This window comes from Pristis pectinata, chromosome 9 (assembly GCF_009764475.1).
Source record: "Pristis pectinata isolate sPriPec2 chromosome 9, sPriPec2.1.pri, whole genome shotgun sequence".
Lineage (NCBI taxonomy): Eukaryota > Metazoa > Chordata > Chondrichthyes > Rhinopristiformes > Pristidae > Pristis > Pristis pectinata.
The window spans coordinates 31,631,812-31,655,206 of record NC_067413.1 but is presented as its reverse complement, the minus strand read 5'-3'; the positions used below and the strand labels follow the sequence as shown (position 1 = coordinate 31,655,206).

The window sequence follows — 23,395 nt, the reverse complement described above, 5'->3', positions numbered from 1 at the left end:
GTGGGAGTCAAGTGATATGCCACACAATCTCTCAGAACCAGCTCAGGAGAAAGACAACAACAGAGAAATGCCTAAAGCAGCCAATGTATCGGAAGGTAGAGAAAAACTACTGCAGAAAAGACTGAAATTTAGAAAGATGATGATGCCTGAAGTTCTGAAGAGCTGGAGGCAGAAAGTCAACAAGGCTGCTGAGCTGGCTCAGGTTGAAGAGACCTCAAGGATTCCCTCTATATGCTATCAGTCCTTGACAGAAAATGTAATTTTTCAAGTTTCTAAGTCTGATGGAACAACAGTGGACTCCCAAGATCCTGGGCAGCTGTCCAAAGTATCTTCTACTTTGAATTATACAACCATAATGAAGAATACACACTTTCCACAAATTCAATGCAAAACAGATATTCAGACTGCCAGTGTCACTAAAAAAGCTATTCCACAGTTTAAATTCCCTATAAATAAGAATGGAAAGCTTATTCAGATGATTAGAGATAATGAATACAAAGGACCTGCAAAAATCCTTAGCAGTGAAAAGATGCAGAAGCCGGATCTGTCTTTGCCCAACAATGGGAAAAACAAGAGACGCAGTATTTCATTGGTGAACAGGTGGGTGCCTGAGCCGAAGACCTGTGACGAAATTGGCATACCAATTTCCAACACAGGAAATAGTGTTAGGCCGCATAAGGATTCCGCACACTGGTTTGATTCGAGTGATATTGAGAAGATGAAACTGTTGGCCGATGGTTCAGTGATTGCAAAGGCACGGATACCAGGCCATGGACAAGTCATGAAAGTAGGCCTCAGCCTTCATTCTCCCATTGTAATTGATGACCTCGTGGAGTATTGTCAGCAGGGACTGTGTGGTCTGATAAAACGGCCCAGTGATCTCAATGAAGTCTTGGCTTTCCATTTGGACAGAGTGCTGGGTCTAAACAGGAGTCTGCCTGTTGTAGCCAGAAGATTTAGTGAAGAATTGCTGCCGTACAGTTTCACAAATGGAGTGGTTAGGCCAGTTGTTTGGTGGGATGCAGACATTCAGCATATGGACGATCCTGACAATGACCAAAATTCATTTGCACTGAGCTGGTCTCAGTACCAAGCAGTGCTGCGACAGGAGTGCAGCATTAACAAGGCTCACGGAAATCACAGCACGCCCTGCCTTAGTGTGAAGCACTCTGAGTGGGGCAGGTTAGCTCTCTTTGATTTTCTATTACAGGTAAGGTTCTGTTTTTTTAAGGGTTTCACAATCCTTTAACAAATTTACACATCAAAAGAAAACATATGGGTGGTAAATCCACAAATCATGTGAATTCTTGCAATGCCAGGAGAAAGTACTGGATACGAGTCATGAGTTAGCTGGTGATTCCCACATGGAGAAATGTATTGTTATCACATCACACAACTGGCCTATGTTACTCTCCATGGCTTCTGCAGTTATAGCATGCAACACACAAGCTTAGTGAGGATGATAACAGTTTGTACTCATATAGCACCTTGAAGATCAAGAGGGCAACAGAAGCTACTTACACTGGTGATCCGTCAGTTGGAAGGAGTGTGAAACAGGCAAATTAACTAGCAGTAAGTATGAAAATAGCATCAAGCAGGAGAGTGACAGTGTGGGCAGCAGGAGGTTGGGTGAGGAATCTCAGCTTCAATTGTATACGTTGTGAAAGTCCCTCCTGTGTATTCACAATGCTGTATACTTGTACAGTCTTGTACACACTCATTAACTCATGCAGTCATGCCCTTTGGTGGTTTAATGCACCTATTCAAGTCTTTGCCATAGGAAATTGAGGTGAAAAAATATCAAATCAGGTTTCCCCAATATGATTGGGATTGCAGTCTGATTTACAGACTCACATGATACATGACTCAAAGTGGCTTTGAAATAGTTTGTGCCTACATGCAAGCATGTACTCATAGTAATATACACATTAACAATCTGACACAAACTCATTCATTACTTGTATTTCACACATACTCTTTTACACATTAACTTACCCATGCAGAAAATCATATGCATTAACATACACAGTCACATCCATTAACACACATCGCCTTACACATGATGACATGTTCATGGAATGTGAATAGCATTAGCAAGGCCGATGCTTATTGTCCATTCCCAATTACTCCTGAACTAAATCAACTTTGTTGGTGGGTCTAGCGTCATACGTGGGCAGACCAGAGAAGGATAACAGATTTCCTGAAGAACATTGGTGAGCCAGACGGGTCTTTATTACAATCCAGCAGTTTTATGGTCACCATTAATGAACCATGTTTTTAAATTCCATTTATTTAATTAATTGAATTAATTTCAAACATCTCTAGATCAATATCCTGGGCATCTAGTTTGACAATCTATGGCCTAACCACCACACTACCATACAGGGACACCATTCACACATGCCTTCAACTCACAATTTACACATAAATCCTGACACATGCAATCGTATGCTAGAATAGTTAGGGCAATTCACTAGTCTACTTTTTCAAGCTGTGACAGTTTCAGTGGTTAGTGTCAGTAGGATGCACAGTGCATCTTAAGCTATTGACTTTGCCTGTCTCCCGGGCTCTTCGTTCACTGGAAAACCAATGCAGAGAAGTCTCCAGTTATCTGTTAGTGAACGGTGAATTAGGTTCTTATGTTGTGGGTAGTATTACAGTCTGGTCAAACTGCATCCCCATTTGACCTTGACCACTTTCCTAAGTCATGGTCCATTTGATGTGAACTCAGTAGGATCCCGGAGAACAGGAAGGGAATCCCTAATTGTTCAAGGACAGGAAGATCTGCCATTGCTGCCACCAAACCAGAAATGGTGCAGGTGAGTTAAAGAAATGAAGATCATAACATGCACTTTACAAAAATGGGGGCTTCAGAACCCACAGAGTTTTTGGAGGCATCGGAATGATATAGAGGAATGAGAGTCTTCGCTTCCATCACCAGATGGAGTGGAGTGCCAGTTCCACACAGGGGTGGAGGGAAAGAATTAAAGGTGGGACTAGAATACAACTGATTTCTAATCCTTGCCCCACCAAGGGTCCAGGCATCATTCTCAGCTTCTTTCAGGATAGCAAGCTGGTATGAACAAATCTCCAGGTTCAGAGTTTGGACTTATGCTGTTGAAGAAGGCAGAATTAAAAGATGGCTCCCCAGCAGAAGCTGCTGGTACCAACAGTGCCAACCAATTTCTCCAGGTTTACCACTATTCCTCCACTCAGTCTCTGGTTTGATATTAGCCCAACATGGCACAATGACAAATACTTGAAAATAAACCATGGAGAAACACAGTAACAAGGTTTTTTTGTAGCAGTTGCCAAATAACAACACTAAGGTACTGCTGACTGATACGGATATTAGAAACGAAAAGCTCTGCAGTACAAGACTGAAAATGCAGCTGTTGTGTTAGTGCTGGGATTCATTAAATAGTCTTTTAAAAAAAGCCCTAGCCTGGAAGCAATTCACTGATTAGTCACGACTCTACATAGCAGACTTTAATTACCACGACCAAATACTGAAACAAACTTTCCTGATAACTTAAATGAAAACCTGATGTTGAAACAACAACTGATAAAAAGCATATGCTTTTCCCCACAGAGAATCTAAACGTATTTAGCTAACTATTCAAGGTGCCTGCGGTTCCCTTGTCTAATATTTGATCAGAGAAGTGGAGATAGTTCCTACCTCCACACACTTGGTAAGGGTGCTGTTCCAGCTGTACATTATTTTTATGAATCTGTGTGCAGCATTCTCTTCCTGTCCAAGCTACCTGTGGTCATGAGTCAGACCGCCTACATATTCAACAGAGTCAATTCCCCCAGGATCCTGAGGAGCCAGCTCCTTCTGAATGGAGAGTGGAAAATTAACCTTACTTTTACTTAGGGAAAGATAAGTAATTGCCTCAGGAGTTGCCTTTCCCTCCCATTGCAATGCTCTCCGCCGCCACCTTAAGACTCCAGGAGCATGGTAGGCTCTGCTGGCTCACTGGGAAGAGTAAATATGTTTGGTAATTTTTTTCTGCTGAATAACAAACAATGTCCAAATGGTTTCCTCATAGAGTTAGAGAGATACAGCATGGAAACAGGTCCTTCCTTAATCCTGCATTAATCCCATTTTTTATTCTCCTCACTTTCTCATCAGCACCATCAGATTCTACCACTCACTTACTCACTAGAGACAATTTACAGTGGCCAATTATCCCACTAACCCACATGTCTTTGGGATGTGGGAGGAAACCAGAGCACCTGGGAGACATGTATGTGGTTACAGGGAGAATGTGCAAACTCAACACAGATAGCATCTGAGCTCAGGATTGAACCCAAGTCTCTGGTAGTGCGAGCCGGGGCTCTATTATCTGCAAGAAAGTACTGTCCTACAATTCACTTGCAACCCAATACTTCTTGTCCTCTTCAGCTCCAGCAAGTGGGTGTCTGGCCATCAATGTGAGCCTGATCCCACAGTCAAGATGCACCTCCTCCAGGATCAAATTCTGAAACAAGGACCTATGAATTACTGTGCTAGGAACAGGGTTAAAAGAGTCCAATTTTTGGAGGATTTCAGAGAAAAAGGAAAAAATTGCAATTCTACACACTTCTCACAACTGCAGGACACATATACCCAACGTTTTATACCCAACAAAATTCTCTTAATGTGTAGTAGCTGTTGCAATACAGGAAACGCAGGAGGTAAGTTGCATGCAGCAAGCTCTCACAGACAACAGTGAGATCATGACCAGTTAATGTGTGTTCCAGTGATGCTGTTGAGAAATGAATATTGGCCAGGACAAGGGGAGAACTCTCCTACTGTTCTTCAGAATAGTTCTTGTATGTCCACCTGAATGGGAAGACAGGGTCTCTCTTTAACACCTTTTCTGAGAAAGGGCATCTCTGCCAGAGTAGCACTTCCTTGGGATTCCACTGCAGTATTCGCCAAGATTTTGCACTCTCAACCCATAACCTTGAATGAGAAGAGAGAATGCTATTACTGAGCTACAATTAATTGACAACTCATTATGTATTCTCCGGTCCACAGCAAGACACATCATTAAAAGAGGTGACTACTCTTGAAGAATGGTATGCTTCATCTGATTTATTGCACATATTTTGGTCTTATCACTTATTTTATGTGTGCAGAAGCCCATAATCAAGGAGAAACCAATTTACTTAAGTAGAGTTTCTGATTAACTGCTTCTTGGGATTTCAGTGTCTGTAGAGAGAATCCAAGCAAAAGAGAGCAGGGGAAAGATTAGGGACCTCAACTGAGCACATAGATGCTGCCATAATTTCAATAGCTTCCTTCCGTTCAACTGAACCAGTGGTGGAACAGTGAACATCAGGTCCACTCAAGAAGCCAGAACTGGAGCATATTAAAGGTAGAAGGGTTTGAAAACAAGGATGACAACTTTAACACACACCAAGCCCTGTTCACTCACCACAGGAATAGAACAGAATTTTAGATTATCTCAAGTTTATGGAGAGTGCCTGTTGGGATGCCAGTGAGGAAAGCATTGGAATATTCTAACCTTTAGGTAGTTAAAAAAAAACTCAAGAGCTGATAAACTGAGCCAGGGGCAATATTACAGCAGTGTTCTTTGGATGGTATCAATATATATCCAAGCCTTTGGTGGCCTTTCTACTCCTGTAGGTCAATAAACCAGCCTGCTGTCTAATCATTAACTGTCCCAGCAAATCATGCAGATCGGTTTGATGATTTCCACTTATGGTGAAGTCCAAAAGTAGGGAATGTAAATACAAGACCTCTAATAAATCCAGTAAGGAATTCAGTGGAAACTTCTTTATCCAAAGAGTGGTACGAATGTGGAAGTCACTCCTGCAAGGAGCAAGTAGAGATGGTTAGTTCCATTTCAAGGGAAGCTAGATAAACACACAAGAGAGTAAAAGAAGAGACATTTACCTTTTTTAAGCTAAGATGAAGTGAGATGGGAGGATGTTTACATGCAGAGTAACTGCTGGCATAGACCTGTTGAGCCAGATGACTAGTTTTTGGGCTGTAAGTTAATTATTTCCATTATCAGACATATCATGGAGTAAACTCAAAAGTGACTGGATTCACCATACTTCTGACCAAGCACACCCCATCTCCAGCCCCAATAATGAGGACAGTACCACTTTGGATAATCCTTGAAGCTTTTCCATGTCTAATTTGACAAACTGAGTCAAAGATATCTGAAATGCTCACTTGTTACAATTAAGAAAGCCTTTTTAGATTTGAAGTGATAAAGAGAAGGTTATAAGATCTGAGCTGATGTGATCTGTGGATCTTTCATTGTTGTTCACAGCACTGTGTCTACTCAGAGACCAGCCAGCCACTTATAATGAATAGTGTTCCCATTTACTTGTAGTTAGCTGCCCTCAGTGTATCTGCTCAGTTTTGAACTTTTCACAGCATATTACAACATGTCACTAAACAAAATCCAAGACTGCTTCAGTCATTCAAAATTAACTAAATAAAATGGAGACATTCTTTGCTTCTGTCAGCCATTTCACACAGTAAGCTGACCAGGATATTTTGCTTAAGTAAAATTTACATTGTATTTACAGCAGAGAAGCAAGCTATTGGCCCATGTGGTACTCGGCAGTTGCTTATGCTTCACCTGAGCCTACCCACACCTCCTTTCCTCTTTCTCTGTCAGCATCTTCTTGTGTTCCTTTCCCCTTCATGGACTTACCAACTTCCTCTTTAATACACCCATGCTATTTGATTATCGCAATCATTCCTTGTGGTAGCAAGTTGTACATTCTAATTACAGCTTGGCTAAATTCTCCATTGGATTTCTTACTACCTAGAATTACGACCCCCTGTTCTGGTCAAATGAAATCGTCCCAGGGTGGCTATGAGTCAGGAAAGGGAGAAGAGCCAGCAAAACTTCATTCTCCTCATTTGATTCATCAACATGTGAAAATTTCCTTTCCAAATTCCCATTTTGTTTCCAAACCTTCTGTGGCCTTGATCTCCCTATCCTGTTAGCTCCTCCATCCCGATAACACTTCAAGCTTTCTGTGCACCTCTCTCAATCCCTGCTTGACTTCAGTCTACTTTTGGCAGCCACGCCATCAGGCACTCCAAGCTCCAGGTATCTTTTCTTCCACCACTCAGAAGTCCTACCTCTGACTAAACCATCTAATATCTATGTGCAGACTATTCTGTTAACACCACTGTGAAACTCTTGGGGAGTCTTACTACATTAAGGAAACTATCTAAAAGCCAGGTATTTTTAAAAATTTATTTTGAGACTATTAATTATGTAAAAATTATACAATTTCATGTTGGCTTGTGAGCATTTTTGAAGAATTTTTATTTTGTTTGGTATTAGAGATGGTATGTGCCAGATACATAGGATTAATCAAATCAGTCAGGATCCAATCAGTTAGTTATTACTTCCTGCCACTGTTGGTTGTACTGTAGAAACAGAATAAAGATCTTTAAGATTAGGAAGGATATCAGTAGGGTGAATGCAGAGACAGTTTTCATTTTCAGATAATACTAGAATTCAGGGCCAAATTTATAGTTATGAATAAGATTTAATGATAAATCCAACAGGAAATTCAGAAAACAATTTTTCCTCCCTCTAATTTTCCGTGGGTTGTAGTGATCAAAGCTCAAAAAGGACACACCCCGAGGGGTTCAGGGAAGAATGGACAGGATGATTGCAGGTTTTTGGGGATTAAGCTGAAGCAAACCTTAAGCAATTAAACTTGATCCCCATCGAGAAAAGAGGGGAGATGTGACAAATAACCTTGAAATAATCCAAGGAAGAGAAGGAATTGAAGATGCCTCTCCATTTAACCTGGACAATGGGGCTGAAGGACATAAGTATAAAATTTATATGTCTTGCACTAAAGTACAGATGGAAATAAGTTTCTATCCACACACCCTGTGGTCCCCACCACATCTGCCAAGGACAGTGTCCTTTAAAAGAGATGATTCAAGGTGAGTTTACACATTAGACTGACATCAAATATCAATCACTTGATCAATATTTTTGGGGAAGGGAGATTTGGGATAATGGAATAATAACTACACAAACTAATTTCTTTCAGAGGAGTTATGGAGAGGTTTTTTTTAAAGTGGAATGGATGTTCAGAAGGGGAAGGAGAGCCAAAAAGATTTGCCTGGTCACAAAGTTTCTTATTCTAAGATCTTTCCCATCTGGCCTAGACATTTAGTACACATAAAATTCTTTTGGTTTCTTCACAACATATACTTTACTGATGTCAATTCTGAGATTCCCGAGTCAGTGTGACTTGGTTTGGAATATGGCCACAATCCTTATTTGTAAAGACTGAGTTAAGGAATTTATTTGGCACCTCTGGCATCTACACATATCTAATCTTCAGTCCCAGCCTTATATTCCACCTACTAACAGTACACTGATCCCTCCAAGTAATATTAGCAATCCTTCTTTCTCCTCTTACAATATCCTTCACCTCTTACAATATCCCTTTCATTTAAGCATGTCTGACTCTTGTACATTTTTTATACTTTATTATCTTTAAGATTAAAAGCAAAATGCTGAGAGTATGTGAGGAAGAGTGGGGAAGAGGAGAAGAGTAGGGAAGAGGGATTAGGTTAATTAGGAATCAAAGGTTTAATTAGTTCAGCACAACATTATGGGCCAAAGGGCCTTTCCTGTGCTGTATTGTTCTATGTTCTATTATTATGAAATAAAAATGGATGATTCAAAAGTGCTGACTAATTAAAATAGTCAGCAATTCAGGCAGCATCTGTGAACAGAAAAACAGAACTAATATTTCAGGCCAATAACCTTTCATTAGTACTTGGAATACCTAAAGATAAGCAGATTCTCAGATGCAGAGAAATAAGGGGAAGGAGGACTGAACTAAAGAGGACCTGGAAACAAGGGTGAAAGCAGTACAGGTTCAATGACAGAAGTGTGAAGTAAGTAAACCCAAGAGGAGGTCAAATGCAGAATAATCATCTGAATTTACCAAAGGAATTTGGAAGAGATGCTGAAACTCTGGAATAAAAGTGCAGGAATGTTGATTATCAGAAACTGTTGAATTCACTGCTGATTCTGGGAAACTATAACATCCCTAATCAGAAGATGAAGCTCTCTGATCTTATCATGAGCTTTGTTGAAACAATCCGGGAGGCCTATGATAGTGAGATCAGAGTGGGAGAAAGATAATGACTTAAAGTGACAAATGACCAAAGCACAGGGTCGTGCTGGTGAGTTGTGGGGAGGTATTCTGCAAAATGATTACCCAATTTGCACTAGGCCTTCCCTCTTTGCTCTAGTCATTCTGTAAGCACAATATCCCACTTCATCACGTCAGATTCAGGTTCTTGGCAGACTTGATTTAGGTCTGTTGGCAGTGATTGTAAGGTGCACATGCAGAACAATAACAAGATAATTTCACATCACCCAGAGCTCCTTAGAGTCATGTTCTCCACACATTGATGGAACATCCCATTCTTTATGTATTTAAATCTTTGGAGTTACAGTTAGGCATCCTTGGAGTAACACTGGCTGACAGTTCTATTATAATATTGTAATATTATATTGAATTTTGTTAATATTATAATGAATTTTTATGTTAAATTCTCTCTATACCTCCAGGTTTCTGAGAGACAACATCACTGGCAGATGTCTTACTACATTTTGAAAAAAGTGGAGATGTTCTAGACATATGGAAAATGCCTATGTATAATAAGATTATGTTTCCTCCAGGTTCACGATCGCCTGGATCGACATTGTTGCGGTTTTAACCCAGAAATCTCAGAACCCTGTGTAGAAGATCTGCTACATGAAAAATGTAGCAACCTTAAGGAGCAACTTCTTGTCCATATCCTGGTATGTTGGTAAGAGGAAACTATAGAATGGTCCCATGCAAAATGAGAAACTCACTTGTATATAGTATCTTTCACAACTTGAGAATATCCCAAAGTATTTTAGGGGCAATAACATTCTTTTGAAGTGTAGTCACTGTTGTAGAAAATACAGTTGCCAATTTATATACAGCAAGCTAATGACCAGATAATGTATTATACAGATGTACATTGAGGATTAAATATTGAGCTCAAGATAGACCCATCTGTTTCTTTACATAATGCCATGGGATCCCTTACATTCACCTAAGAGAGCAAACAGGGCGTTAGTTCAGCTCATGTGAAAGTTGGTACTTCCAACAGTGCAGCAATATAACATAGAGCATAGAACAGTCCAAAACAGGAACAGGCCCTTAAGTCCATGATGTCTGCATCAAACATGATGCCGAATTAAATTAATTCTCTTCTGCCTCTACGTAATACCTATCCCTCCATTCCCTGCATGTTCATGTATCTATCTAACAGCCTCTTAAACACCACTATTGTATCTGCTTCCATCAGTCCCCCCGGCAGCCTGTTCCAGGCACCTACCACTCTCTACCACGCCCGCACATCTCCTTTAAAGTTTCCCCTTCTCACCTTAAATGCATATTCTCTAGTACTTGACAGTTCTACCCTGGGAAAAAGACTCTGACTATGTACCCTATCAATGCCTCTCATAATCTTATAAACTTCTATCAGGTGTCCTGTCAGCCTCTGACACTCCAGAGAAAACACTCCAAGTTTGTCTAACCTCTCCGTGCAGCTCAGAAACCCTAATCCAGGCAGCATCCTAGTAAATCAATTCTGCACCCTTTCCAAAGCCTCCACATCGTTCCTGTAATGGGGTGACCAGAACTGCATGCAATACTACAAGTGCGGCCTAACCAAAGTTTTATATAGCTGCAACGTGACTTCCTTACTCTTATACTCAATGCCCTGACCAATGAAGGCAAGCATGCCATATGCCTTCTTTACCACCCTATCTTCTTGTGTGGCCACTTTCAGTGAGCTATGGACTTGGACCCCAAGATCCCCTCTGTAAATCAATGCAGTTAAAGGTCCTGCCATTAACTGTATAATTTCCCCTTACACTTGACCTCCCAAAGTGCAACACATCACACTTGCTTGGATTAAATTCCATCTGCCATTTTCCCCCCATATCTGTAACTGATCTATATTCTGCTGTATCCTTTGACAGCCTTCTACACTCTCCACAACTCCACCAAGCTTTGTGTCGTCTGCAAATTTACTAACCCACCCATCTACATTTTTGTCCATGTCATTTATATGCATCACAAATAGCAGAGACCCCATCCCAAATCCCTGTGGAACACTACTGGTCACGGACCTCCAGCCAGAATAACACCACTACCCACCACTACCTTCAGTCTTCTATGGGCAAGCCAATTCTGAATCTCAACTACCAAGTCACCATGGATCCCCTGCATCTTAACCTTCTGGATCAGCCTATCATGAGGGACCTTACTAAAATCCAGGTAGACAACATCCACTGCCCTACCTTCATTGATCATGTTTGTCACCTCCTCAAAAACTCAATCAGTTGTAGGACAGGACCTGCCCCGAGTTGGGTGGCTGGAGGTTCGTGACCAGCGGTGTTCTGCAGGGGCTGTTGTCTGTGATGCATATAAATGACTTGGATGAAAATGTAGATGGGTGGGTTAGCAATGTGGGAGTCAGCACAGATTTTGATTTTAAGTCCCTGAGTGGGACTTCAACATGCAACTGACATCAACTATTCCCTCTCCTCTTACTGGGCAGTGGAACCTTCTTTTTCACTGTTGCTGGCAACTTGCTAGTGCATTATCATTACTCTGGACAGTAAGTGCAGGTAGGCCAGTAAGTGCAATGCACCATACCTGACATTGTGCCGTGTAATTAAATGTGACTCCAGTACTTTCGGACTCCTTACATGATCTTTATACCCAGAGACTCCAAACCAGTATAGCTCATCAGCAGAAACTTATTTCAACAACCCATGTAAATAGAGTAACTACAAATTGTGGGTATGCTGTGGTATGTGATTCCCCAAAGACTTTACACGAAGAACAAGGCATGTTAGATGGCATACTCTCCACTTGCCTGGATAATGCAGCTCCCACATGTGTGATATCATCCAGGACAAAGTAGTCCTTGTAATTGTCACTTCATCCACCACCTTAAACTTTCACTCTAACGCATGTGCACTGTAGTTTCTCTACAAAATGTCCTGCAGCAATTTGTTAAAGCATCTTTGACAGCACCTCCCAGCTCTGCCACCTAGAACACATGGGTGGCAAGTGGATAAGACAGCAACAGCCTGTTAGATCTCCAAGTCATTCATGACCCTGACTTGAGGCTTGTTTGCACTTTGCTGTCACTATCCAGTGGCAAAGTTGTGCAGCATTGAGTAGACTTGAGTGGCAACCCAAGCTCTGCAAACAACAGATGATTGGTAACCATCCCAATTGTAATGCTACACAGAAATTGAGTTGGTGATTTGTGCCCATGGCATCTGTGCCTGCATCCAGAAAGAATATTGGCCAAGCCTTCAAAACCGTGATTAGTTGACAACTGTTGTATTTATACATGAGAGTGATTTGGTGCAGACTCACTGATCCCTGTCAAAGTTTGGTTTGGTAAGGCTCTGCCTCCAGCCCAAACTCAGGAAGTCCCAGATATTGTTGGTGCATGTCCAATGACCTTTGGCACGCGTGTGGAATTCAGAGCACATTTGTGCCATATTGGCTTACCTCGGATAAACATCACAAAACCCAACAGGGTTATCTTTGTGAGTCTTGCAGAGAAATATAAATGATAAAAATACTTTCTAGTAAGACATATCCTGAAGTTTCACTGAAGAACCACACAGAATCTATATTTTAGTTGTGCATCTGTTGAAAGTACTTATCCCAAATTCTGTTACTTTTTATCCAGTTTGTACATTTTCTTTAATATAGTCCAGATTTTACAATTCATGAAAAGTCTGAATTTTCAATCACTAGGTACAAATCATGTTTAATTTTTTTGTTCACATAGATCCTTTATTCAGCAAAGCTACAAGCTATATTTTAATCTATTGCCAGTCATTCACTTCTAGGTGATTTTTTTTAATCAAGATCCTTGAATAAAAGGATGACCCACTTTCTGCAAACAAATCATTGCACAAAAGCATCTCATAGAATCACTGAAGATTTAAAGTCAGGAGGCCATTCTACCCATTGTGTTCATGCTGGGCAATATGTAGCCAGCCAATCTCCCGTCACTTGATTTATGGCCCTGCAGGTCACAACTCAGAAGTACAGAGCCTTTTCCAGGAGCTTAGGTATCTAAAGGCTCTGGAGTTTAGGAAGATGATGGGTGATCTTGTGGAAACAGAGAGAGTTTGACAGGGTAGGTCCTGAGAAGCCATTTCTCTTGAATGGAGAGTCTAGAACAGAAGCATCCTGATTGTTTCAGGATAAAGAGTTGGGGATATATGACTGCTGAGGAATTATTTCTTTACTCAGAGGGCTGCTAATCTTAGAATTCGCCACATTGGACAGCTGAATGTTCAATTGTTGAGTATATTCAAGACTGTGATTGATAGATTTTTGGACCCTGAAGGAAACAGAAGAGGATAGAGTGGGAAAATGTTCTGGTAAAAGATCAATTGTGATCTTACTGAATGACAAAGCAAGTTCAAGATTACTTCTGCCCCTATATTGTGATGATAGGGGTCTAGTTCCCAAGATCCCCCAGCTATCAAGGTTCCTGGGGCAGACTTGAAACACTGGCAGGTCTCATCCTGACCATCAATTTCAACATTGGTGTGTGATGTTGATATAATCCAGATGCAGCAATCACCAAAGTGCACATCCCAATGGTACGGCTCACCACAAAGTGAGACCAACAATCCATTACATAGCAGGATAAACCACCCAGAACTTTATACTTTGGGCATGACCAAGTAATGGAGGGAAGAAAACCCATAGAGAAATGTTAGAGTAATGCAAGGAAAACGAATGTTAGGAGGGAAAAGGCAATGTTTGCATTAAGTATTTCCTGGTGTCACCACAGTGCCCCATAGTGTGTTAGGATACAGATTTATGCCCATGCTTCCTCACACAGTGATCATGTATCTCAAATACATTGCAGGGTATGCTAATGACAGGCAAAGACAAAAACAGATTAATAAACAGGTGCTGTTTGCAAGTGCTGGCCATCTTTCAGAGTGCCATTGCTAAGACATCAACACCAGGTTGCTTGCCAATTCATGCATTGGGCAAACCAAGAAGAGGAGAACTAATTTTGTCATTTTTTAAACTAGAATAAACAACAAGATACTCCATCTGGGCAGAACAATTGACTATGGATCCCTCTCATGTTAATTTGCCATGGTGATTTAGTGATAGTTCATTTCAGGCCCATTCACAGATGGATTTTGCTGGCCTTTTTTTCCCAGCTGCTGTGTTCTAAGAAGAGGTGCTGGCAAATTAACAGCTCAATTAAGCAGAAACCCCAAGGGAAAAAGCCTTAAGTTCCAGCCCAATAACATGGATAGTTCCCTACATAACCTGCTCCAGTTCCACAATCACATAATCCTGTGCTGATGGTGCAATTTTACTGATTTTGCAAAATACCATGTATTAAGTCAGTTCCCCAGTTCTGATTCTGCAGCTTTGAGCCAAGTTTGCTACAAGTGCAGAGTGAGGCTGGTACCACAGGAGACAGAGAAGTACGCTGCAAAACAATTTTGTTCCAGTTTTGGTCTCCCAAAAGTCTTCCATTTCCTTCCTTTGTGGCCAGCTTATTGACCAAGAAGCTGTAGGTTGTCACAGATGGAGGAATCATGATTACTTCCTGGACAATAGGTCTGAGTCCAAAAGACCACAATTCTGGGGATTGGAGATTCCATTTCTTCATCGACAGTCTGTCCCTTGGTGACGTTGTCCACAGGCAGAGGGTCAGATTCTACTGTTATGGCACTTGGCATAGCCTACCCACTAGCACCTTTGACCTCAGCTGCCTTCATGCTATCACACAGTTTGTTCAGCTTCAAGTCTTTGATCAGTCACAGATTTTTCAGTTCAACATTAGAAAGATCTCAGCATCTTCTGTTCTGCTCAGTCCTAAACTTGGTTGTAGACCCCACATTCTCCACACTACATCACGAAGCCCTGTATCTGTCACTCCACCACCATGCATGGCTTATCACCTCTAGACTAGATGGCCCTATTTGCTAGAGTTATAGAGAGATACAGAATGGAAACAGGCCCTTCGGCCCACTGAGTCATCAACTACTGATTTACACTAATCCTACATTAATCCTGTTTTTACTCTCCCCATATCCTCATCAACATCCCCCAGATTCTACCGCTCAACAACATGTTAGAGGCAATTTACAAAGGGCAATTAACCCACCAACCTGCATGTCTTTGGGATATGGGAGGATACTGGAGCACCCAAAGAAACCCACACAGTCACAGAGAGAACATGTAAACTCCACCCAGACAGCACCTAAGGTCAGGGTTGAACTCAGGTCTCTGACACTGAGAGGCAGCGGCTCTACCCACTGGGCCACCCACCCCACATATGCTTCATTTCTCCACCCTACGAATGCTCCAATTTGTGCAAAGTTGTTCCATATTTCTCTTGGACACACCAAGTCCTCCACACTAATATCCTAGTCTTTGATGATACCACATGCTCTCCATCTCCCACCTCTAAATATTAAGTCCTTGTATGTTTCTGTGTGGTTTCATCCCACCATATCACTGCAATCTCCATCATTTCAGGATCCACACCAGCACTCAATTCTTCTGCCTCTTTCCTTTGATCCACCATTGGTACAGAGCCTTTGGCCAGTGAATCCTATCCCTGGAATTCTTTCACCCATAAAGATATATCTATTCTACCAAGCTTTCAGTCAACACTCTAATCCCTCATGAGAAGTTTCACAGGACTTTACTTTCACACTAAATTCATTGCACAAATAAAACGTTAACACCCAGTCTCTTAGTAAGCCTGTCAAATGGGAAAAATTCAATCCAATTAGCATCTCCATTTCAACAGGAACATGATAAAGATGAAACAACTATCTCAGTCATATACTTGACATAAAAATTAATTGAAAGTGTGTTCACCTAGTCCATGTCCTCTGCAGTGGTTTAAAAAAATTGTGTTATAGAATGCTGAGTTGTCAATCCTTGGCTGCTTCTTAGATCAGTTTTCTGCACTTGTCAAAGACCGGTCACTGCCTTTACATGGACATAGGTGCCAAAGTCATCCACTGCCCAGGGAGAAGTGGCAGTCAGCAAATAAAGAATACTGCATAGAATGAGCACCTCAACTGGGTGTCATTGGAACTGGAAATATTGTTTTAGATCCTTGGCCAATCCCTGCAGTGTTATGGAAATTCTGGCAGGTAGTCCCCTCATGTCTGTGGTCTTAAAGGGGAAGACAGAGATTTCACACCAGAAGGCCAGATAGCAAACTTGTTCTCACAGTTGAGAATTAACATGGTGAGATGATCATCTGTTCCATCAGTTTTTAATTGTACTTGTACCTCATCGTACTTGTGCACATGACAATAAACTCAACTTGACTGCCACTGAAGTTACTGCAGGTATCTCCAAGGGCAGCTACATAATTTACAGAATCAGGTTATTTACCCCAGCTGCTCCTTTCCTTTGTCTTTGTTCCACACAAGTTCCAAGATCCACTTCAAAGGAACACCACTGTTAGAATTACGCCCTTGGCAATGATGATAGACAGATAGCCTGCATCAAATAAACATTTGTCACATTTCTAGTGTTTGCTGAAGCACCTAATTTGATCAAAAACCTATTCCATCAACCAACAGGTCACACCAGAATGTGTAGAGAATATCAACAAAGCTATCAAGGAAGGGAAACCAGCAGTCAGGAATTGACACTCAGCAGGCAACCGTCCAAGTAAAGGGGGAATCAATGAAATTGCTTAAGATAATTTTTGCAATCAAATCTATTTGTTAATTGCCTCAACAGACAGTGCAAACATAAGATTTCCAATGAAAATTCAGTATCCAGGAATTTTGCAAAGCAGCAATAACTCAGATACCAGGTTTCTAATAATGATCCATGATAAATTATCCAGCTAGCTTGTCAAGAATGCGCTGCATCATTTGGATGGACTACAATTCCCACAATCCATTCAATGTTATCTCTTTATATTTTTATTGTTTCTTGGACAAAGAAAATGCAGTTGACTGTTCGAATTGTATTATACCCAACCTCTGTCCTACATAGACTTGAGCTCACCCATTTCCTTATTACTCATATTCTAAACAAGTCCCATTTCTCCCACTTTGGTGGGGCCCCCCAGGACTACAGCATTTTAATTTTAATATTTTCTTTCTTGTTTTAAAATCCCTGGTCTTGTTCATTTCTGAAATCTTCCCCATGCCTACAACCTTGCAAACTGTAGCATTTTGATATTCTGCATTTTAATGAATCCACCATCATCTGTTTGGCCCCTAACTTCTGGAACTCCCTTCCTAAAACTCTCCACTTCTCTCTCTTCCTCCTACCTTGCAAATCAATCTATTTTATCTCCTTATGTGGATTGTTGGTTTATTTTGTCTTATACTGTTCTTGGGTTGTTTTGCCATTGAAGGTGCCTTCTAAATTCAAGTTGTTGTTGAGGTGGATTCCACTATATTGCCTGAGAGAAGCTGAAGATCCTTGTGTGGGAGCGCAAGGATCTCGGAGTGGGCTGAGCTGCCAGCATTGGCATTCAAATTATGACCTCACCCTGACTCCACCAAACAGTGGGTGAGGTTCATGGTCAGTGCACTGATGCGGGGAAATGCCAAACCTGCCCTTTGTGTTTATGGCTCCACAATCTGCAGTCTCCTCCACCCTTGTAACACAAAAACAAATCATGAAAGGTAAACCAGGGCTTATGAAATAACTTATCACACTTGGGGTATTGGCAGATTAAAGGATTCAAGATTCTAAACTGCTTGTAATCATTAATGGGCATAAAATCTTACATTAGGTTCGAAAAGGCAATCCATCTCAGCTCGTCTACATAGACAATGCAGGAAGGCTTCTCCAGGCTAAAGATAACCTCAACTTCAGACTGTTGGAGGGCATTGATGAGTAAGTATGTCCTCAGTTTCATGCATCCAAAGTATCAGTTTCTGCTTCCCAAATGTAAAATTTTTTAATGCTCCATTTAATGTTTTAGTCTCTCTCTACAGTAACTGAGCAATAGACAGTGGCTAAAAGAAAAAGGCATGATCTGGAACCTGAATGGCTGTGTTAGATGGGCAAAGCAGTGCAACATAATGAACCACCTGTGGTAGAACTGAGCAGGCATTGTACACATCTGAGTTTGAAGATGTGACACCCACTACAGTGTTCTGAGGCCAGCTTCAGTGGGGGCCGGGGGTTGCAAATGTCAGGATATTCTAATTGGTCTATGCTATGGCCCAAGGTTGAGGGGACCGGGTGGGAGGATGGGGGAGTGATGATAGGGCATTCCAGCCCAGCACATAGTCACGGGTTGGGGGGGAGCACCAGAACTGATGGATGGTAGATGTGACAAGAGCCTGACTATCTAATCCATAGAGACATGACCACAGTATTGGGTTTGGATCAGATCATGTCAGATCTGACTTGAAACGACACAGAAATGATCATTAACATTAGAATCAGAATCAGGCTTATTATCACTGATTTATATCACTTGAAATGTGTTGTTTTGCAGCAGCAGTACAGTGCAAAGATATAAAATTACTGTAGATCACAAAATAAATCAATAGTGCAAACAAAAAGGAATAACAAAGTAGTGTTCTTGGGTTCATGGATCATTCAGAAATCTGATGACGGAGGGGAAGAAGCTGTTCCTAAATCGTTACTGTAAAAAAAATCAATTTCCATTTATGTAATGCTGAAAAAAAACATGAAATTGACTTTCTGGGCAGTGAGAATGTACCACATTCACAGGCCTTAGAAGTGTTTTAGAGTCATAAATAATTAAGAATAGTTTCAACAATAAAAACTTGTTTCTTACCCTTAAAACCCAGCTACAACTGAGCAAACTTGTTTCTATAGCACATTTCCTGACCTCAGAAGGCCCTAAACCTCTTTATCAAAGTCTATCTTGTGTCACTGGGGCATAGGCAATCTTCCCTTCCCCTTGCTTCTTGACCCCTCTGTAGCCTTTGGTGTGTTTGAACACGGAAGGCTATGGACCAAGTGCTGGTAAATGCGATCAGTGTGGTTGAATATTTGATGATTGACATGGACAAGTGGGCCAAAGGACCTGTGACCTTTGCAGGATTCTATGACTCTATGACACAATATTTCTCCAGAAAATTTGAGAACCAAAGTAGGTGCACAGTGGGATCATATGTGCATGAATCTTGCTGTGATAGGCCAGAGATTGCAGGGCCAAAGGTCCTGTTCCTGTGCTGTATAACACTATGACTTCAGTTCCTGTGTTCCAGTCTGCAACTTATAACTAAACAGGCGACAAGGAGCCTTAACTTTATTTCCATCTTTCTGCATTATCTGTCTGCCCATTCCCTTTTGCAGTTACTTCTTTTTTGTACATTCTCTTTATTCTTGTTGTAATCACTCACTGCCATTTTAAAATCCATGGACGTGTGATACTCTATTTCCAAATGATGCCCTCCAATGAGAACGCAGGGTACACTACATTTGCATTTTGCAATGCATGTACTCCCGTGTAAATGCAGCTTCCAATGTTGACTGGATGCAGTGTGCAATGCGGTGCAGTGCAGTTAAGCTGTCAGTTGCAATGCTGAGCAGTGCTGTCCAAATACAGTGCATATGGAGGCATAAATTCTGCACGCACTGCAGAGGTTTAGTATTCAGTTGGATTTTATTGAGTTGCATAACTCAATCACACAGCTGGTTTGTTTATTGTGAACTGAGGTTCCTGGTCAGCTTAGAAAGACATTCTAAGTTACTGAGGTAAGAGGAGGCAGATTCATCTGCCCACATTCCTGGATGAACTTGACTAAATATACTTTAATATATAAAACCAGCCATTCAAACCAGTTCACTCTGGGATTCCACGAGCAGCAGTGGAATTATTCAAACAGATCTTCTTTGAGTATTGTGAGCCTTCTGCCCAAACTGTTTTGAGTTTACTGTGACTTTTATCTGAGCCACGTACAACTGACAAAACTAGGGTAGCAATTAGATTTGAATGAATTTAACTCATGCACCAGGTTCTTCCCAAACCACTGTCAAACACGTTTCTGTGGGTGACTTTGTCACATCTCCGTGTCACTAAGAAAATAAGTAATGGACTATACCTTGACAATAACCGAGGCTGTCAGTGCTCATTATTATGAACCTCCACAGTCTTCACATGCTCACTTAAACACATTATCCAAGTTACCCCATTCCGCCATTGGCGGAGGTATACTGCTACCCCAGCAAGATCCTCAGCAATGAAATCTGTGTAACAATGTGGAGTTCTGGTATTTACCCACTAGTTAATGACTCATGTTCTATACTAGTTTAGGGTTGATACATTCTGATGTAAATATTTTTTATCAACTTGATAAGTATTAAAAATTGAAAAATGTCCATAAAATTTATTTTGACAAATGTGGATTGTTAATCCTTCAAATGCAATTATTGGAGATACTATAAAAAGTTTTAATATTTTTTATTTTTGTCTCTTTCATGTTTTTCTTTCCATTTATCAGTCGTATCCTTCCCTTTATTTCTCTTTCTGCATAGTGAGGATTCTTCAGTCTGATTGGCTGAAGAGCTGCATACAGATCCAGATCCCTTGTAGTGTGCAGTATGCTAAAATGATGTTCTAATTATTGACAGCTGCAGCACGAATGTGTGGTAAACTGTCACCACAATAAACAGTGAGTTCCATCCCTTTGTTTCTGATCACAAATACTGGGCTATGGACTGAGGAGGGTAGGTGGAAGATCTTGTACAATGAAAACACTTGCATGGACCACTTGGACCACCTGTTTCCCTGTCCTAGGCTCAATCTTAATAAAAAATTAAATGATTTAAGAGGCTGTTTAAGTTGTATTCTTGTGGTTTTGTTCTGAACAGCCTTATATACTGTCTTAAACATAGTAATCCAATGACTTTTATCCCCCAGAGCTTATTCAAGGAATACATTTATTGCAGCACCTTAAAGGGAGGAAGAGAAGCAAAGGTGTTTAGGGAGAGAATTCCAGAGCATAGAACCCAGATAGCTGGCAGGATAAAGAAAATATGGTAGAACTGGAGAAGCAAAATGATCTTGGCGTTATAGAAGGGGAAATGATTACAATGATAGGTCACACTGGGAATTAAAAAGGATGAGATTTTTTAAATACATTGCTGGTCTGGGAACCATGTAGGTGAGTATGATTTGGAGTAAATTTGGATACAGGCAGAAGAGTTTAGGATTAGCTGAAGTTTAAGATTAAGAGATTAAGGAGGTTCAGCTTGTCACCGGACATGCTAACAATCCTCTACAAATATACTGTTGAAAATATCCTGACTGGTTGCATCATGGTCTGGTACGGTAATCTGAATGCGCAGTAATGTAAGAAGCTACACAAAGTAGTGGACTCAGCCCAATACATCACAGGCACATCCCTCGCCGCCATCGGTAATATCTACAGGAGGCACTGCCTCAAGGAGGCAACATCCATCATCAAAGATCCCCACCATCCAGGCCATGCCACCTTCTTGCAGCTACCACTGGACAGGAGGTACAGAAGCTGAAGTCCCACACCACCAGGTTCAAGAACAACTACTTCCCTTCAACCATTCGGTTCTCAAATCAACCAGCACAACCCTAATCACTACAGTTTAGCAACACTATGACCACTTTGATCACTTTGCACTAAAATGGACCATGCTTTTTTTGTTCAAATTGTGTTCTTTCTTGTAAAAATTGTTTAACTTATGTTTAATTTATGTTTTTCTTGTGAATGCTGCTTTTCTGATGCTACGTGCCTGTGATGCTGCTGCAAGTAAGTTTCTCATTGCACCTGTGCACACATGTACTTGTGCATATGACAATAAAGTCGACTTTGACTTTGAAGTTTATAGAGAAGGTTGACTTAAGGCAGCTCTCACCATTTAATTCTGACATTTCTTCCTTCTGTAGGTTTCCTGCGCATGCGGTCAAATTCTTACAGTCTGGATGCCTACAGAGCAGGTTGTTGAAGTCCCTGAGTATGGACAGGGAGTTCTGGGACAGCCACAATGGGATCAAGGGGCTGAAGAAGTTGGTTCAGGTCATAGAAAAAAGGGCTCAGCTACTGCTTAACTACATCCAGGAGAAAGACATAAAATTAGTTCACAACTGACAAGACAAGGCTGCAGTGATGTGTTGCTCCAGTTGTTTGAAAACCAGAGTTGGAAAGCTTAACCTAGGAATTAACTGTTTAATTCTTATCTTCCACACGTGATGGGACTCCTGCAATGAGTAGAGTCAAATCCACAATCCCATGCTTGCTGTAAGTTTGTTTTAATGCACGTGACTGCATTGACAGCTCACCAAGGTTTCTCCAGGGCATACAGCAGGAAAGGACATTCATCTTGAAAAGCTAAATACTGCAGATGCTGGAAATCTGAAGTAAGAACTGAAAATGTGGAACTGTTCAGCAGTTCTCAAAGGACATTCGTTCTCCTGCTTTTGTTCAACTCCTCTCTCGCCCAGTTCTCCTAGACAGGGGCATTAAATTGTTTTGCGCATTATAGCCGAGTCTCCATCTCAAGTAGAGGTGGAGTTTGGGTCAGGGGCAGAGGCAGCAAAGGCAAACAGGGTGAGCTGGTCAAAGATTATTATTAAAGTTTGCTGTTGATTTTGAAATTTCTGCAAACTACCTTAAACTAATCGCTCTGTGATTAATTTCCAACTGGGAATTAAGAATTTAAAATGGCATCTCCAGCAACTCCAACCCTTTGTCCCTCAGCATCAAACCCCCAGAGCTGTCCAATCATTCACCGATTCTGTTTGGTGTGGGGATTTACAGGAGTGGCACAAAGGACAATCTTACATTGTAGCAAGCAAAAAACGAGCTGCTGGAGGAACTCAGTGGGTCAGGCAGCATCTGTGGAAGGAAATGGACAGTCAACGTTTTGAGATGAGACCCTTCATCTGGACTGAAAGGGGGAGATAGCCAGTATAAAGAGGTGAGGAGGAGGGGCGGGGCAAGAGCTGGCAAGCAATAGGTGGATCTAGGTGAGGAGGGATTGATGGGCAGATGGAGTCAGGTGGGGGACAGAAGGGTGGAGATAGTGACAGAGGCTGCAAGGTGATAGGTGGGGGTGACAAAGGGCTTCAGATGATGAAATCTGATTGGAAAGGAAGGTGAAGCATGGAACCAAATAATCATCTACTCTTTCAGTCCAGATGAAAGGTCTCAACCCGAAATGTTGATTGTTCATTTCCCTCCACAGATGCTGCCTGACCCACTTGAGTTCCTCCATCTGCTCGTTTTTGCTTACACTGCAGCAAAACAGTTGGTTTGTGTCAGAGATTTTAGATTGAAGACAAAAACAAGTTGCAGTCAGATCACTC

The 23,395-nt window shown here is 41.3% G+C and overlaps 1 protein-coding gene across 1 annotated transcript; it reads left to right on the top strand.

Moving 5' to 3' along the window:
• Nucleotides 1–16: 16 nt before the first annotated feature.
• Nucleotides 17–22,178, top strand: gask1a (golgi associated kinase 1A). Its single transcript, XM_052023523.1, has 4 exons — nt 17–1,210; nt 9,708–9,830; nt 17,864–17,967; nt 21,977–22,178. Exons 1-4 carry the CDS (start codon nt 17–19, stop codon nt 22,176–22,178), a joined length of 1,623 nt encoding a protein of 540 aa, XP_051879483.1.
• The last annotated feature ends 1,217 nt before the right edge of the window (nt 22,179–23,395 follow it).